Source organism: Pelmatolapia mariae, linkage group LG12 (assembly GCF_036321145.2).
Source record: "Pelmatolapia mariae isolate MD_Pm_ZW linkage group LG12, Pm_UMD_F_2, whole genome shotgun sequence".
Lineage (NCBI taxonomy): Eukaryota > Metazoa > Chordata > Actinopteri > Cichliformes > Cichlidae > Pelmatolapia > Pelmatolapia mariae.
The window spans coordinates 7,949,359-7,966,912 of NC_086237.1; the positions used below are offsets into that span (position 1 = coordinate 7,949,359).

General features: G+C 39.6%; 3 protein-coding genes across 6 annotated transcripts in view; 1 reads left to right on the plus strand and 2 right to left on the minus strand.

Annotated features, from left to right (window-relative positions):
* The window catches only part of LOC134638681 (endophilin-B2-like), a 23,960-nt gene extending 16,715 nt beyond the window's left edge, over nucleotides 1–7,245 (minus strand). The window contains exons 1-4 of one of the 2 annotated variants that reach the window (XM_063489486.1): nucleotides 7,108–7,245; nucleotides 6,382–6,523; nucleotides 5,481–5,492; nucleotides 707–835 (exon numbers count right to left, since the gene is read on the minus strand). In XM_063489486.1, the coding sequence (XP_063345556.1) occupies nucleotides 707–835; nucleotides 5,481–5,492; nucleotides 6,382–6,523; nucleotides 7,108–7,170 (346 nt within the window). In that variant the 5' untranslated portion in view covers nucleotides 7,171–7,245. The remainder of the gene's footprint in view (nucleotides 1–706; nucleotides 836–5,480; nucleotides 5,493–6,381; nucleotides 6,524–7,107) is intronic. The other variant, XM_063489487.1, reaches the window with a different exon arrangement.
* Nucleotides 6,498–15,480, plus strand: dph7 (diphthamide biosynthesis 7). Of its 3 annotated transcripts, none has more exons than XM_063489483.1 (10): nucleotides 6,498–6,560; nucleotides 8,213–8,386; nucleotides 10,260–10,393; nucleotides 10,462–10,549; nucleotides 11,174–11,268; nucleotides 11,362–11,519; nucleotides 13,476–13,548; nucleotides 13,634–13,699; nucleotides 13,779–13,951; nucleotides 14,829–15,480. In XM_063489483.1, the coding sequence occupies exons 2-10, from the start codon at nucleotides 8,255–8,257 to the stop codon at nucleotides 15,227–15,229; spliced, it is 1,320 nt and encodes a 439-aa protein (XP_063345553.1). In that variant the 5' UTR covers nucleotides 6,498–6,560; nucleotides 8,213–8,254; the 3' UTR covers nucleotides 15,230–15,480. The 3 variants fall into 3 exon arrangements, with proteins under 3 accessions (XP_063345553.1, XP_063345554.1, XP_063345555.1); XM_063489484.1 differs by lacking the exon at nucleotides 6,498–6,560 and adding an exon at nucleotides 7,860–7,898; XM_063489485.1 differs by lacking the exon at nucleotides 6,498–6,560 and adding an exon at nucleotides 7,886–7,898 and having other exon boundaries at nucleotides 8,249–8,386.
* Nucleotides 15,481–16,398: 918 nt separating this feature from the next.
* Nucleotides 16,399–17,539, minus strand: mrpl41 (mitochondrial ribosomal protein L41). Its single transcript, XM_063490029.1, has 2 exons — nucleotides 17,461–17,539; nucleotides 16,399–17,002 (listed from the first exon to the last, which is right to left on the minus strand). Exon 2 carries the CDS (start codon nucleotides 16,985–16,987, stop codon nucleotides 16,580–16,582), a length of 408 nt encoding a protein of 135 aa, XP_063346099.1. The 5' UTR covers nucleotides 16,988–17,002; nucleotides 17,461–17,539; the 3' UTR covers nucleotides 16,399–16,579.
* Nucleotides 17,540–17,554: the final 15 nt, after the last annotated feature.

A 17,554-nucleotide genomic window follows, 5' to 3' on the forward strand; every position in this document is an offset into this window, starting at 1 on the left:
ACGAGGGGGCCTAAGGGTACATCTATCGCCATCTCACAATGCTGTGATTGCAGCCATTCCCCAACTCTCTGTGAATGGTACTCATGGCCATTGATCAGTGGGCTTTGATCAGTAGTTGTTGATCAATGGTCATGAGAATTTGCATATTAATGATCAAACTGACCTCACAGCCCATTGTTCATTCAGTGCTGCTACTTTCAGCCATTGTGCAAATGTACTGTTTATAAGGTTGGGGAAACCTGCAGTCAGCTGAGACTGTAGAAGTCACTTGGATGAGTGACGAAACCTTTCTCCCACTGAAAACACTACGTTGTTAGTGAACAGAATCAACTTTTGGAGTTATCAAAAGGTAAAGTTTAAAGTCTAATCTCAAAATTAGAGAGGGTTTTTGTCTCCAAAACACGTGGCCTGGTTCCACAGGAAAGCCAGGTTTTTCATACCTCAAAGTTCTGCCTCCCATTCCACTTTTAAAAACTCTAGCAACCACAAGTATGTAGCTTGTACCAATAGAGCTCTAACATGCTCTATCGGTACTACAATGTCTTTCACATATGACCGGACCTGATTATTCAAGACTTTGTTTGCGAGTAGAAGAATTTCAAATTTAATTTTAGTTTTTCCTGATACAGAATTAAATTAATAATTAACTTACTCATTTTTTTTATTAACTCCTAGGACTTTGTTTGTTGGGACTTTTTATACTCACCATATGGCGTTCCAAGATCAAACTCTTTTGCTGCATCCTGCATATACTGACCCAGCAGCTCTGCATTAGTAACCCTGGACGGCACCTTCCAGTCCAGTTTTTCAAAAAGAAACTCCTCAATTCTGGCACCTGCAGTGAAAAATAAAGAAGAGTTTATTCATGGCACAACTGAGAAATAAAGAACTAGTTGAAATTTTTACCCACATGCTGATTAAATGAAAACTATATTCAGAAATAATGACCCTGTGTGGTCAAACCCTTCAGACTGCACAGCACAACAGACAGACCGAATTACAGGGTGGACAGCTTTCAGCAAAATAAACAGCCACCACTATTACTGTTTAATAACCTGTAACCTCATTGGTAAATATCCATTTTGACACTTCTCAGCCTCCTTGTGGCTAAAAACAAATTCTATTTGAAACATAGTAGGGTAAAATTTCAAAGTTGCATGAAATGCAAAGAGTGATAATAGTGATAATTTCATTTTAGAACAGTACTTAAGTAAGATGTATTCAGCCATATATATAATACATTTCCTTTGTTAAAGCAAGTGCTGCTGTATATGTTCAAAATCATGTGAAACTACATCTCTGAATATCATGGAATCTGGTAGCGAGGTGGTGCATAGGTGAAGGAAAAACCCTTCAAACTTTGGTGCAAATGTGCATCACTTGGCATGCAGGGAAAGTTTCCCCTATGAGGCACTGCAGGTAACACAGTGTGGCAAGATAATACACAGCATTTCTGGGTGTAGTCTTCATTTAATTTCATTTAATTTCTATATGAGAGGTTTCTATGTCTGGCTGCAGCAACTGTAAATGAAAGGAAACACATGGAAAACGCAGGGAGACAAAATAGCATGAATACTTTGCAACAGGAAAGGGTTGAATGGATGCTACTCACATTTTCACTATGGTAAAAAAACAAAATAACCCCCAAAACATACCAGATAAGGGTCGTTGAATTGACAATGAATTGTAAGTTTTCTGTTATTTTGACCACCGCAATGTAGTCAGTACATAAAACCCACTTACTGCAGCCTTATAGCGTTGAATGAAATTGTTTGACACAAGCCCAACATCAGAAGCTCTTCAGAACAAACATTTTACGTCATGTAAGCCTTTAATTACCTGAACGTAGTCTATTAGGCTTGAAACTCTAAATATGGAGCCAAACTGCTGAATTAATGTACAAAAGCTCAGACACTGTGATGACCCAAAGCAAAATGTTGTTTTCTTCTTACAGTACGATGATATGTTTGAGCCACTGATTCTCATAAACTCCTGCACACAGCCATTTCATACAAACTGAAATTCTCCTGCTCAGCTCTACATAACCAAAGCCAGAGAGAAACTAACAACCTTTACCAACAGACTGTTGTGCACACAAACTAAATATAAAAGATGGACATAGCAGCTGTGACATCACCCATTAGAAAGTGAGGTCTCGCTATGAAGCCTCAAGCTGAGGACTTTATCCCTCACCATTATGGTGCTTTGGAATCAAACAATCTGGATCCGACTGAAAAACCAGGTGGCTTATGAATCACACGGCAAAGCAAAACCGGCTTTATCCTCCTTTTTCACTCAAATAATTTGTTTTATTCAGTTAGACCTGAAACTAGTGACTGAGTGATTTAGGACACTTTTTATTGGCTTTTTTCCAGCTTTTCTCTGGGTATTTTAGAGTTTTTCTTTAGAAATTCCCTGCTTTTTCACTCATTTTCAGTCCCATCCTCATAACTTATCATTTTCAGAGTGTGCCATTTTGGTTTTTAAGGCACTGCATTGCATCCTGGGGTGTTGGGAATCTTGTCAAAAAGGATGGGAAAGGTTTGGCTAAGCAGTTTAGGTTGTGTTGTAGAATAAAGGTGGTCATGCCAAATACTGAGTTTCAAGCTTTGTTTTTGCCTTATATACTGTAACTCCATACATGGTTGCATATGTTATAATAAACTGTGACACACGTTCCCCATTTTTCTAGCAAAATAGAAATAAAGTAGGGTTGGCTCAACTGTTTTGCACACTACTGAATGCTGACTCATTCTTTTGACATAAATACAGAACTTAAAAAGCCATTCTTCTCCATTTGTCATTTCCTCTTTGGTTTGCTACATGAAGCACAACATTTACAAGTGAGTCAAAGACTACTGTTGCACTATAGCATGTACACCTGAAAAAAAACATTAGCAGCATTAGCAGTGCATCACATACATTAGCACTTCACCATAACATTAACAAAGAGTTAACAGCACTAGATGCTTTCTAATTGAAAGCTTGAAGTCCCACTGTAGTCCCCTGGGCCGCTCTACTATTGAACTAGCTACCAGTTTGAACTTAGCATGCTCACTACTTAAATTTAAGGTTTCAAACTAACTTCAGACGAAGAGTTATTCAGCTCTTCGTAACTTCTATAGTTTGTCTTTTGTCCTGTCTCTCTTTGTTCCCCTTAAACCCAACCAGTCGCAGCGTATTTCTGATCCTCCCGAAGCCAGGTATCTAAAGTACACTGAGGCGACTCTTGTAAATTGGTGAATATGTGAATAAAAGTGACTTGAATTAAATTGAATTAAAAGTCAGAACAGCAGGTTGTGATCTACGCACAGCAGGGACCAAATGTGTGTTCTGGCTCCTTTGGCTTGCGTCAAACAGAAACATAAATTAAATGAATCGCAGTTTTAGAACAAATTCAATTCAAATACTGAAAATACAGTGTTTGAATTAACGATACAGTAACAATTATTAAAACTGTTAAAAAAGTCTAATGTTACATAGAATATTATGGAAAAATAAAGCCTAGTGGATGACTTGGCCATACCTAAAGTAAACATGTTTTCCACAAGTAGAAGCTCTCAGAGAGAAAAACATGACCAGAAAAGTTGTAGCTTGCTCCTATTGATGTTGTGTGTGGGTTTTTTCATTCATTTGTTAGTGATCATAGCTTTCTTGAATAGCACATTGCTTATTAGCTCAGTTTTTTTCATGTATTTTTTATTACTTGTGGAAAACTGTAAATCAAATAAAGAAAACGTCTATCTGAACCATCAGTCAACAGTTTGAACTGTTGAAGGATGGTTTTTCTTTATTTTTACTACTTTCTACATTGTAGATACATACTGAAGACAGTAAATATATGAAGCACGATATATGGAATTACAGAGCAAAAAAGAATACGGATACGGATAATTAACTCTAAATATGTCTTATATTTTAGATTTCTGAACATAACCACCCTTTGCTTTGTTGACAGTGCTGCAAACCCTTTGCCTTCTCTCAATGAGCTTCATGATGTAGTCACCTTAAATGGTTTTCACTTCACATTTGTGCCTTGTCAGGGTTCAGTTGTGGAATTTCTTGCCTTCTTTGTGGGGTTGGGACCATCAGTTTATGTTGTGCAGAAGTCAGGTTGGTACAGCCCTATTTGACAACTGTTAGAATTCATACTATGGCAATAACCAATCAGCAATTAAAGAGAAACGACAGTCCATCATTACTTTAAGAACTGAAGGTCAGTCAGTCTGGAAAATTGCTAAAACTTTAAACGTGTGTCGCAAAAACCATCAGGCACTCAGATGAAACTGGTTCATATGAGGAACGCCCCAGGAAAGGAAGACCAAGAGTCACCTCTGCTGCTGAGGATAAGTACATCTGAGTCACCAGCCTCAGAAATCACAACTTAACAGCACCTCAGATTAGAGAATAGATAAATGCCACACAGAGTTCCAGAAGCAGACACATCTCTACATCAACTGTTCAGAGGAGACTGTGTGAATCAGCCTTTATGGTCAAATAGCTGCTAAGAAACCACTACTAAGGAAAAGCAGCAAGCAGAAGAGATTTGTTTAGGTCTGTTGGAAAACCATTTCAGGTGACTACCACATGAAGATCGTCGACATAATGCCAAGAGTGTGCAAAGCACTCCCAGATAATTCCATATGGATTCACTCATAGTTTTGATGCCTTCAGTGAGAATCTACAATGTACGTAGTCACGAAAATAAAGAAAACATTAAATAAGAAGGTGTGTCCAAACTTTTGACTGGTAATGTATGTACACAAATTTGACTTTACATCTTCCTTAAATACACACACCACTACACACTATGAAAGAATGTAAAATAAGCTGTAGAAATGAAGGTAATTGTAAACTGCTAAAAAGTTACTAGAGGAGTCCAGTGTATGGATAGCTACTATGAGGGAGAACTGGGTGTCAGTGAAAAAGGGTAGCCAAATGTTTTCTAAAATCTAAAATGTCCCTGCCATCTCTAAATTTAGCATTATCTCCACTAGCTCTCAACCACCAGTGTCATCTTCTGTGGAGTTTCTTTTGTCATTCTCTCTTAAGAGGTTAAAGTCATTATCATCCTCATCACAGATGTGATGTTCTGTCTGAAGTACAAACTGTTCTGTTAGAGAACTAATTTAACAGAAGAAATACTTTTAGCATTTATCTCTTCGCCTCTAACAAGGTTTTGATGGTTTGTGATACATTAATTCTTGTTAGGGTACATACATCTACATCCAGTGGATGGCTCAATATAATTGAATACAATCTGTAAAAGCTAGTGATCAATACAAATCTTATAAATGCCTCCAATTTTGCATTTGAAAGTTGGTATACTTGCCAGGATAATCTGCACTTAGCCTGCAAAACACTGACTCACTGTATTTCACACTGATTCCTGTTAATGAATTATTCGTTTTCTACTAATAATTCAGAGACATGATAGGTTTCTAAAGCAGGTCACTAGAGTAGGCAGGCGAAATACTCACCAGTATGATCAACTGTGGCATGCAGAATAAAACGGTGACAAGTTAGAGCCCCTGATTTCATATATTTAATCAATAGCTCAGGATGTTGTAATTAGATCACAGTTAAGATTCTTGGCTTAGACAGTCCCCTTAAGTTTAATATAATCATAGCATACCACTAGCCTGGGGTGGGCTATTGTTCTTATGAAATACTTACTAAATATGGCAATATGAACATTATAACACAATCCGCTTAAAGCACGGTCACGCATGGTCGAAAAGCATTCACAAAACATTGTTCTCCCAAGCAATATATGCTCTCAGAGCACATAAATCAAGTTAGCAAGGTAAGGTTAGCTAGTTAGTTGTAAGTCTTGGGAGTTTGGATGTCTAAACTGATGTAATCTATTTAACATACTGTTTTGCTAGATAAGTGCAATTCATCAATATTACCAGGCAGCTAACACTTCCAAGCAGAAAGCCATCGCAATGTGGGAACTCATTTAATGGACAGGTTGCTAGTCTGTCACAGGGCCAACAACACTTATAGAACCATTCACATTCATATTCACACATACGGGCAATTTAGAATCACCAATCCAAACTCCATACAGAAAGGCCCCAGCCAGGTGGGGGTCAAATCTACCATCTCACTGTGAAGCAGCAGTGCTAACCACTGTGCCACCATGCTTTACATAACACATCAGTTAATATGGTTCCTTACATATACGTATATTATTATTATTATTATTATTATTATAGACAAGATTTGTCATGTTTAACTGCTTTAAAATGAGTATGTGTGCCTAATAAAATTGACAGTGAGTGTATAATTTAATTTCCTTAGTAAGTAATATGATTATTGATTATTCTTTCCACCTATAACACCTATAATAACGAGACTTCTATGTTGATGTCATACTTGGGTTGGGCTGTAGCAGGACCTCAGTCTGTCTGTAGATTTTCTCGGTCCAGTGTTTGGTGCAGTCTGCTCGGCTGATCAGGTTCTCAAACTGAGCGTCCAACTCGGTCTTCTCTGCTTGGCCCAACTTCTCCTCTGTGAACTGAGGCGTCAGAGCGCAAACAACACACATCTCACAGGTGAACGACGGTACTCGAACACATCTGCGTCTGTCTGCTCTGAGATGGAATCAGTTTTTACACACATACATGCGAATAAAAAAATAAAACAAAACAATAATATTAAGAAAAGTGACGTCACGAAGGAGTCCGGTTAATGATCTGCTCGTGCTCACTTAATCGTTGTCACTTCCGTCCCCCTGTCACCCTTAATCCAAATGAAAAAAAAAACCGTTTATATTTGTACTATATTTGTGCCTCTTTTAACTTGAGAAATAATTAATATTAGCTACGCTAGCTTGCCAGAGATAGCACTTCAACAGTCCTATGTTGAACTGCGCCGCCGGCCCAAACTACGAGCAAGGCACAGCTGAATATCTTATCAATTTCACCTGCTTTAGATGCTGATATGCAGCGTCACGTTAGACATAGTGCTATACCGCAAAGTCATATACGACTGTACCAAATTGTTATTAACGCTAGTAACAATTGACTGCCAAACTGAAAGGATGCGACAGCAAAAGCCACAACACTTTTCCGCTCGCGGCACTCACGAGCGCTTTATTACCTGGACAGCCCGTGTCAAAAACAGTCCAGCACCGGAGGCTAATTTCTTCACGCTGAAATCCATTTCGTTTATTTATGATTTAAAACACTCGAGAGAGAGCTCTCTAACACTATCCACTAGATGTTGTGGCACACGCCAAAGTCACGTGACCTTACCTTACGTCAGACGCATCATTTTACGGAAATAGGAAAAGCAGCTCCTTTGTAGAATTACATTATAGCAGTATGACTTTTTGTAATTTAACAACAATACAACATGGCAAGACAGCAACAGTAACTTGAAATCTGAGCGTAATCAGATCTTAAATTTCAGTACGACTGCGATATAGAAATTGACCATAGCCGGTGGTAGAAGGTTTCATACCAGCAGATGTCGCCATTTTTATTGTTGACAATGCCGCAAAAATGACGCTGAACCAAGGAAGAGTCTTCTAAACGAAGGCTAAAACCTCACAACAAAATTAAGAAAGTAAAATGCCTCGGCATGTGTCTGCATTCCTCCGACTCTGGCATTAATTTACTTGCCTCTGTTCCACATTTTGGTGTAAAGGGCAGATACAGTTTTCATACCACATGAAATAACTCTGTCTCATACTTTAAAAAAAACAACTCTTTACAATACCTTTATTATTGATTGAACTCCTTTAACAAAAGAATTTATCCAAATACGGGATAAATAAACTATCTCTTGTTCTTAAATAGCAATTCCCCACTTTGGCACCTAAATACACCGTGACGCTCAGAGATGACGTATGGACGCTAAAAGCGTCGAGTCTCAGGGCTGGCACACATGTGAGTTTTGTTTGTTACGAGTTTCTCTGCGGTTATTCAGCATTAAACTAAACTAAAAGTGACTTTAAATGTTCATATACAAAGAATGTGTATATGAACGTCAGGAATACGGTATACTAATATGCTATAAATCTCTGACTGGTGACATTTTGGCTCTTGTGAGGCTGCAGCCAGTTATTCATAGCTTGCTAGCTAGTGACCAAAACATTTTGTTACGTTAATTAAATTGAACTAAAAATGCTTAAGATGTCATGCACTAGTTTACTGGTCTCTTAACAACTGAGTCGTAACAGGATATATTTTGGAATTTGTAGCAATTGCAACCCGTGGGATAACGGTATGCACATTAGGTGGTCATGGCTTGGAAGTCGAAGACCCGCAGTCTACAGGTGTTCGACACGGAGCTGAGCGCTGACGCGGTGGAGTGGTGTCCTGTTTCACCCAACCACAGCATCCTGGCCTGCGGCACGTATCAGCTACAGAAAGGGGTGAGATTACATCCCCATTACCTGTCATGGGAATAGAATTGTATACAAATTCCTACCAAACAAATGTGTTTACACCCTTCCTTCGCTTAAAATTATGAGAATTTGGTCCCGTGTACATTGCCCACCTGTTTTGGCGGTGTTTGGATCACCGGATTGGATTGCTAAAAGAGGTTTGTGGCTAAAATGCTTACCTCCAGCGCTGGCTGTAAGCATTTAGACCAGATTAGTAAGAAGTAAAGAAGCCAGAGGACTCTGACCACTATGTTAATTGGTTTGTTAAAAAACAAACAAAAAAAAAGTGATGGCTTGTACAATTGATGTCAGCTGACAAGTATAATATATAAAGCTTCAGTGTTTTAGATATTAATGTGGGCTGTGATTTATTTATTTTTTAAATGGTGGGGTAATAGATTTACCCAGTGTCTGGGCAGAAGTTCCAGTTGTTCACTTACATGGACCTAAAATCTTTAAATTTTTTATATATGTATACAGTTCCAGTGTTTGGGTCTCATATTAAACATGGACAACATTTTAAATAATGAGGTCAGTGTATGTACAAGTAATCCTAGTCTTCAGACTGGGACTTGGTTTGAGTCAGTTTTCTTTTTCCAGTCATGGCTCTGTAAGCTATAGCTCTGACTGTGAGTGCAGAAGAATAGTGTGAAAGTAAGCTTAAAAACAGGATGGTTTTAAAGGCAGAGGCATTAAGGAACTTATTTCAGACTGGGGGTAAACTGCACCATGGTCCAGTATAAGATAAATATGAGCAGAATAAAGGGTTAGTACATGCTAACAGTAAACCTTACTCCAAACTAGGAGATATTGATATTTTTAAAAATTCCGGTATTAATAGATTGGCCCTTGCTTCCCTTAAATAAAATGTTTGTTGCATTCTTTCCTAATTACCTTAAGCATGTTCTCTAAGAAATTAAAACGCTTTCATATTACGTCAGACAACTTTTTCATAGTTTTCATGTGACATCACATCTATTCAATTAAGGTAAAAACCCTACAGTATTGGAGAGAAAAGCCCCTAGAACAATCCCCTATAAGTAAGCACTATATGATGGTGGCAAAGAAAAAAACCTTTTTAACAGGAAGAAACCTCTGACAGAAGCAGCCTCAGGGAGAGGCAGCTGTGAAAGGAAGCAGAAGAGAAAAAGGAAAGATGAGGGCAGACTATGGGAGAGAGAAGATACAATTTAATGACATGTGGCAGTGGTATATAAAACATGTGCGGGGTGAAAAGAAGTGAGTGGAGAAGAAATCCTCAGAGTATCACAGGAAGCTCCCCTCCGATCCAGCCCTACCTGATATGCTTTATCAAAACGGGAAGTTTTATGTTCAGTCTTTAGAGCAGAGGGTGTCTGTCTCCTGAATCCAAACTGGGAACTGGTTCCAAAGGTGAGGGGCGGGGTCGTATATGACAGGGCCTGATTAGTTAGTATGTAAGGAGAAGGATTGTAATGCAAGCTATTCCTCTATTGCCTGCTAACTCTTTTTTTAGTTGGTTTTCTTTTTAATAGGTTTCCTCCTCTTGCTCTAGTGCTAGCTGGTAATTAAAGCAGACGCACTCAGGAGCCGCTCGGTTTGCTTACAAATGCTGTATAATCGTATGGCATTACCAGCACACGGACTTAACTTTGTTATACAGGCACACTGGCCCAGATCACAGCAGCTCATTTAAACTCTCCCTGGAAATCATTTTTGATTACATTTATGTCATCTAACTTAAAAAAAAAATACACTGCTGCCCCAGAGTGCTGCATACATCTTATTAATAAAGACTTGGTAGCCGAATGAAGCAACCAGTGGAGTTAATGAGGACCCACCTTGATGTCTGCTCTGTGTCACTTCTGCTATCATGTTGCAGGGAGGGGAAGAAGATGCCACCCCGAGCAGGATTGGTCGTCTCTACCTTTTTGAATTTCGGCACGAGGGACCGATGTGCCCCCCTCTCACCGAGCTGCAGCGCATGGACACAGCAGCCATTTTAGATTTGAAATGGTAAGAAAGCAGATCAGTGTGGCTTCTGTTGTTATTTCCCTCATATTCATTGTTATGCGTGTTCATAGGTGCCACGTGCCTGTGTCAGACAGAGCAGTGCTGGGGATGGCAACAGCTACTGGGGAGCTGCAGCTGTACACACTGTCTCGCAGTCAGGTGAGAAATGTGGCATCAAAAGATTTAGACAGTGACATGTGGGGCCTGTATTATGAAGACATCTCAGCATACCCAGAACATTTTTCCATTATCTGGATTCACTTAACCCCATCATTGGTAGTCAGGATAAAAAGTTACACAAAACTGGTTGTCAGCTCACTAAGGTAACCTAGGCTTTCCTGATCTAACGTCAGAAACATGAAAGGGGCAGCAAAATCTGTCCAATCACATTGATTAGTGTACTGGAGAAGAGTAAAGTATAACTTTTCTTTATTTTTTACATATTAATTTATTGACTTTTATAAATGTAGATATGGCTTTATTTATGGTTAATATCAGCTGATTTATTGGCCCCAAGATCAGTCGAGTCTATGATTTTGATGTTTCATTAATTTTGCCTGCATTTAACAGTTACTAAGTTTGGCACACTAACATACGCATTAAGGCCTTGATTGCCGTGTAACGGACACAGACAGCTGGAGCTGCAGTGCATGGGCACAGCAGCTATTTTAGATTCAAGCTACAGGAGGGCTGCTGTTTTTATGCCTCAGCTCTAACTGTGCATTCATTTGTTGTTTTGTGTTGATGTTGTGGTGTGCACTCATGAATGTGTGTATCCAGTAGGAGGGCAGCCACAGTCTGCAGTCTCTCAGTAGTCTGGAGGTTGGAGCAGAGCGGCTGGCTCTGTCATTAGACTGGTCCACTGGAAGACTGGACAGGTCAGCTTACTGGAGACCGCTCCATAAAAGAGCCAATGTCACATGTTGTGCAAATATCGTTCATATTAATACCTCACCCTGTCGTGTCAGCAGCAGTGACGTGCGGATTGTGTGCAGTGACTCTGCAGGCTGCATCAGCGTGCTCTCTCTGGCTGAAGGTGCTTTAACAACACTGTCTCAGTGGAAAGCCCATGACTTTGAGGCCTGGATCTCTGCCTTCTCTTATTGGGACACACAGCTCGTGTACTCTGGTAACATATATCCTGTCACTCTTAAAAATTAATGTGTTAATTGTTGCAAACAAAGAAAAGCGTAGTCTAGAATCTTACGTATCATTTGCATAAATCCAAATAACTGGATTTTTCAGTAAGAACAGGAAACCCATCATAGCAGGTAGGTTTGAATAGCTTTTTTCATTTTAAAAACTGTTTTGTATTTACTTGGATTGGCTCTGTGATTAAAAAATAAAATATTATTTGATCTGAAACATTTTTTTGTTTAGTCCATCTTTTTCTGCAAACAAAAAAAAGGTTAAATACTAATTAGGATTTAATTAGTAATTGGTGAGTGGCATCTTATTTGCTGAAATCAGTCAGTAAAACTGATATACAACAACAGTCATGTGAAAAATAAAGTAAGTACATCCTATTTCAGTTCTGAGGTTTCACATGTGAATCCTTTTCAGCTTCTAAAATGATTAAATTACTACCTCAGATGAGCAACACATGCCATTATTTATGTATTTGAAACTAAGCCAAAATCCAGAAGCAGTGAGTAAAACCTTAAGTGCACCTCATGATTCAGAAGATTGTAGAACCAATTTTAGCAACTGTAGCTTGAAGTAATCATTTTCTGTGTGACTTCATTAGTCTCTGACATTATTGTGGATGCATCTTGCCCTCATTCTGCTTTACAGCTTTACTGCAGTTTATTGATGTTTGTGGGCACAGCTGTCTTAAAGTCCAGACGACTTTGGGTTGAGGTTCTTTTGGTAATTGCAACGTCTGTTCTATGACAGCATTTGGTCCTGAGTTTTAGCTGTTTGACTCCTCTGTGTTCTTTGGTATACAGAGGAGTTCATGGTCAAGGTTCCCAGGTCCTGTGCCTGCAAAATAATCTCAAATCATCATCCCTCCACCACCACAGCTCCATGACAGATGGTATGAGTTGGTGTTTCACTTTGACCAAATGTTATTAAGCTGCTTCAGTATGAGATGGTATTTGTACTACTATGCAATGTTTGGTCTTCACCAAATATGGCACTGTGCATTATAGCAAAATCTCTCCAATTTGGTCTTGTATGTCCAAAGGTCATTGTTCCTGAAGTGTTGTGGTTTGCTCAGATGCAGCTTCATAAACCTAAGCTATATTGCGGTGTGTATTTGTTTTTGGTTTTCTTTGCCCTTTCAAATGAGACAATGTTGTTCAGTCTGATTGTACTGTCAAGAAGTTTAACATTTAACATGCTAAGTGAAGCCTACATATTCTGAAATGTAGCGATTTTCGGAGTTTCACTTGGCATTGCACAGTCTGACTTTGGGGTCAATTTGCTGGGATCGCCACCGTTTGGAAGATTCGTATTTGTCTTCAGTGTTTTCCACTTGTGACCAATTATTCTCACTGTAGAGTGATGGATTTCAAATTGTCTGGAAATGGCCTTATAACCCTTCCAAGTTTAATCAATAGCAACAATTGCTCCTCTAAGTTCATTGTTTACGGCTTTCCTGCTGGGCCTTGTGCTAACACACTTATGAGTGCTCCGGACCAGAAAACTGTCAAGCCGGTAATCAGTATTTGATTATCGGCTCCTGACTGATGATTGCTAATGATTAATTGGCTGCTACTCAGGCTGTTAATTCCCATGGAAGCATATTGTCCTTGGTTTTTCACACATCCCTTCTGCATTTTGGTTTATTGTTAAATAAATGACACAGTGTAATATGCCATGTGTTGTTTATCTGACGTTGTACTTACCTAATTGTAACCTCTCCTAAGAAGCAGATGATATTTTTTTGTCCTTGTATATAAAACCTTAGATTTCAGATATGGCGTACTTTATTTTTTTTATCATGAATGTAAATCATACATATGTGCCACCAATTTGTGTGCCTTACACGAGTAGTTTGTGAGCTCACATTGATGCTGCCTCTAAATCGGCCATCTAAATATTCTCCTGTGCTGTGTCATGTGTTGTGTTTTCTCACCAGGTGGTGATGACTGCAAACTGAAAGGTTGGGATTTAAGGATCGGTCCCTCCAGCCCCACTTTCATAAGTAAAAGGTGAGGCTGATAGTGTATCAGTTTTCATGTATATGTTCCATTTTGACAGTGTGCAGACACAAATTTATGTTGTTTTCTTTCAAAGGCACTCGATGGGTGTGTGCAGTATTCACAGCAACCCTCATCGGGAGCACATTCTGGCTACAGGCAGGTAAATATCCTGATGTTGAGCTGTTGTTGTGTAAGAGTTGTATACTTGTTGCTCCTCTCACACACTCCTCTTTCCACAGCTACGATGAGCAGGTTTTGCTGTGGGATGGCCGAAACATGCGGCAGCCCCTGAGTGAGACTCCATTGGGTGGTGGAGTGTGGAGACTGAAGTGGCATCCCAGCCATCAGCACCTGCTGCTGGCAGCCTGCATGCATAATGACTTCCACATCCTTCACTGTCAGCAGGCTCTAGGTGTGTTTGAATAAGTGATAAACAATAAAATGCTCGCTCTGAATTAGACCAACTTTAGGCCTGTGAAAACACAATTTTCACCTCACACTTTATGTGGTGATTCTGTCTCTCCCATTGGACTGTCAGCCTGCGTGGGCTGTAGCCTCTTGCCTAGTTTAGCTGGGTTGGACTCCAGAGAACTGTCTAGTTTCAGCTTCTTAAATATGAGAATTGTTTGACAATTGTCTAATTATAATTGATCTTAGCCATCTTTTTAGCTTCTCAGAGCAGAAAGGTAGATTAATGAACTCATCATTACTATTTATAGATACTGCACAATTTGAAGAAATTAAGCAACAGAGCATATACCTTTTTGCTTTTTTTATAGGCTCTTTAAAAACGATGGACTAGAGTCCAGGCCTGAAAAGGCAAACCATGTAGCATTTTAAACCTGCATTCTTTCTAATGGCCAGCAGGGAGCCACTCCTTGTCGTGAAAAGAAGTCTGACTCTATAATAATGTATGGGAAAATGAGCATACTGCTCTATAAATCTGTTGCCTCCCAAAATGCTTTCCTGATGACATTCTCTGTGTCCTCAGTTTCTCAAATCAAACATGGACACGTGTCCATGTTTGCCAAGGGGTGTATAACACACAAAAAATTATACTGTCTGAAACAGATGGATGCCAAACACGCTAAAATGGTGTTTGTGTTTGATAGGAAAGATTCTGTGAATGGTGCTGGCAGTGTAAATAGCTTTGAATGGTGAAAGGCTTCCTTCTCTACCTGAAACATCAGTAGACCTCACATATTGTACAAATGGTTGTTTTTACCAGGAGAAATCTGTGGGGGTTTTTTAATTTATTTTTTAATAACTTACTGTTTGTTTACTTACAGAGGGCAGTGCAGGAGCATGCCCCATCGTAACCTCATACATCCTCCACAGTTCCTTGGCATATGGAGCAGACTGGTCCAGGCTGTCCCTGGAGGACCATACTCCCTGTTCCCCGCCTGCCACAGAACCAAAGGAAAGCCCCGCAGAGAGCCGAGGACACTTAAGGATTCAATATGAATCTCCCACAGCCAGCTTTGACACTTCCCTGGAGGACGATGCTGGTCGATACATCCCAGAGGGAATTGCAGCACCTCAGACCTCCCCTGCTCCAGTTCCCACCCTCAACCCCGATGAGGATGCTCCCTCACTGTCCTGCCTGCTGGCGAGCTGCTCATTCTATGACCACATGCTCCACGTGTGGCGCTGGGACTGGATGCCAGACCAGGCTGTACAGGAGGCATAGCAATGTTGACGCTATTAAAATCTAAATGTATAGCCTGACTACAGCAAGAGCATGTCATGCTGTTATTCCAGTCACTGTTTTTATCATGAAGATTCCTATACTTTGGAATGACTTATCACATTATATGCAATTAGCAAGACCCTCTATTTTCATAATGACACTGATTTTTTTTTATATATATATATATAAACTTGAATTTAAGAAAAAAAAAAGTTTATAATCCTCATACTCTTGTGTACTGTAGCTACAAGCGCAATACAACCATTCACCTACACATGTTCTTTGTTTGTTTTTTTCTTCTTTAGCCCAGACCAGCTACAGGGTAGTGTGAGGTGGTTGTTATGGGGCTAAAATAGATGCCCACTTGGCAAGCTGCATCCCTAAAGTTGAATCAAAACACATAGCAGCTAATTGTTAATGTTAAGGAGCAGGACAAAATATCAGAAATGCACCCACAAAAATTATAACAGGCCATGTTGTTTGTCAGGTGACTCTCCCCTTGAAGGGAGAATTCTGTTTGTTAGCAGTGTAGCATCCAGTTTTCAAGATATCATTTTGGTGGTTTAAATCAAGTTGATTTAATTTTGGTGATATTCAGGTTAAGGTCACACCACATGCGACAATCAGTAATAATTTTATATTAAGTGAGAACAAAAAAATAAAATACTGCACAAACCTGTTCAAGAGGTTCGGTTCAGTTTAGTGACTCCAGTTAGCACATGTGAGCCCTAACCCACTGCAATCAGCTACAGCTGCCTTCATCTATACACATCTGAACTAAAGCGGCCACCCTTAGAAGTTACTCAACTCAATGTAGAGATATTATGAACCTACCTACAGAACAAAACTATTTGTACCAGACTATAATTATGCTTTTTAATGTTGTTTAATATTGTAATATGAGTCTATGGGGATTGATTCACTTTTAGCCAGTCTCAAGTGGACATTAGAGTACAGGTAAGTGCAATTTTAGGTACTTAATGGCCTGAAAAATAAAGCAAACTATTATGTGGTAACAGAATAATTACCACTGTTTAACTTTGAAATATGTCACATGTAGCTAGTCTGCATAGCCTTGAACAAGATCACCAGTCCCTCAGTGAAGACTCATCATAACTTAAAAAAAAAAAAAATCAGGAGCTCAAACCATTATAATGAATATCTGACAGTTGTGCAGTATTAGTCATGCTTTTTGTTTTATTTTTCCAGGTCATCAAATAACAAAACCTGTAAGACAAGGCCTTTTTCCTGAACAGTTTATGTAGTAGTTGATTTTCTAGAAGGGGCTCTCATCAGTTGATCTGCAGCTTTCAGTCCCCAGTGAATCAGCGAGTCTTTGGAAATCCATCATTAACGTACATAATTCTTTGGATAGAGCTTGAAGAGCTTCCCCTCCTGTGTGGGCTCAAATCCATACTTCACTAGCTGGTCTTTGCTGAAAGTGCCTGCTTCAAAGTCCTGTTTGATCTGAGGAGCCACAACCTCATCGAACAGACTCTGTGCTGTGAGTGGAGATTCTGTTCCTTTCGGGGCACGGTATGAGACATATGGTCTGAGTTTGAATCCCTCCAAAGGAGGCACCACAAACTCCGGAATCATGGCCCGAATGGCTAGAAACTTGGAGCTGGGGAGATTCCGTCCAGCGGGCCTGGCGCCCCTGCCTTTATTATGAGTCCTTGATCCACGCTTGCTCGTGAACTCAGACATCCTGTCAGCGCCTCGCACCAGACCCCTCATCAGCGTGGATAACACACCCATGCTGGCACAGCCTTCCTACAGGACAGAAAAGAGTAAAAACAAAAGCGTTGATTTTAATAAAGAGTGGGTATACACCACCTCATGAAACAGCCAAATACACTGCCAGGGAAGATGGACAACATCCTGTTAGAATATTGATGATCAATACACAAAAATTACTTTCATTTTTCACTTGGTAGTCAGGTAACAGTGATTCTTTAATGTTCAGACTGCACTCTGGGTTAGGATTAGGGTCAAAATGCGTTACATTACAGTTTAGTAAGAAACCTTAAGTGCTGATTTCTGTAACTTGCTCACTGGTTAGCTTGCTAACTAGCAAACAACTTAAATGATAGCTAAATGTAATGCTGCTTTCGAGCTCATAATGAATTTCAGATAAAATTCTGGATAATATTTGAATTTTAGATGAACTGCAGATTCAGAAATGGTTACATTCATATTTATATAGCTATAAAATATTCGACTTCACTCACCTTCACCACACCGTCAGCCCAACGCTATCGAGCTGCTTCACGATCTAACAAACTGTTTGGTGATTGGACGACATTAGGCACCATCTACCAATCA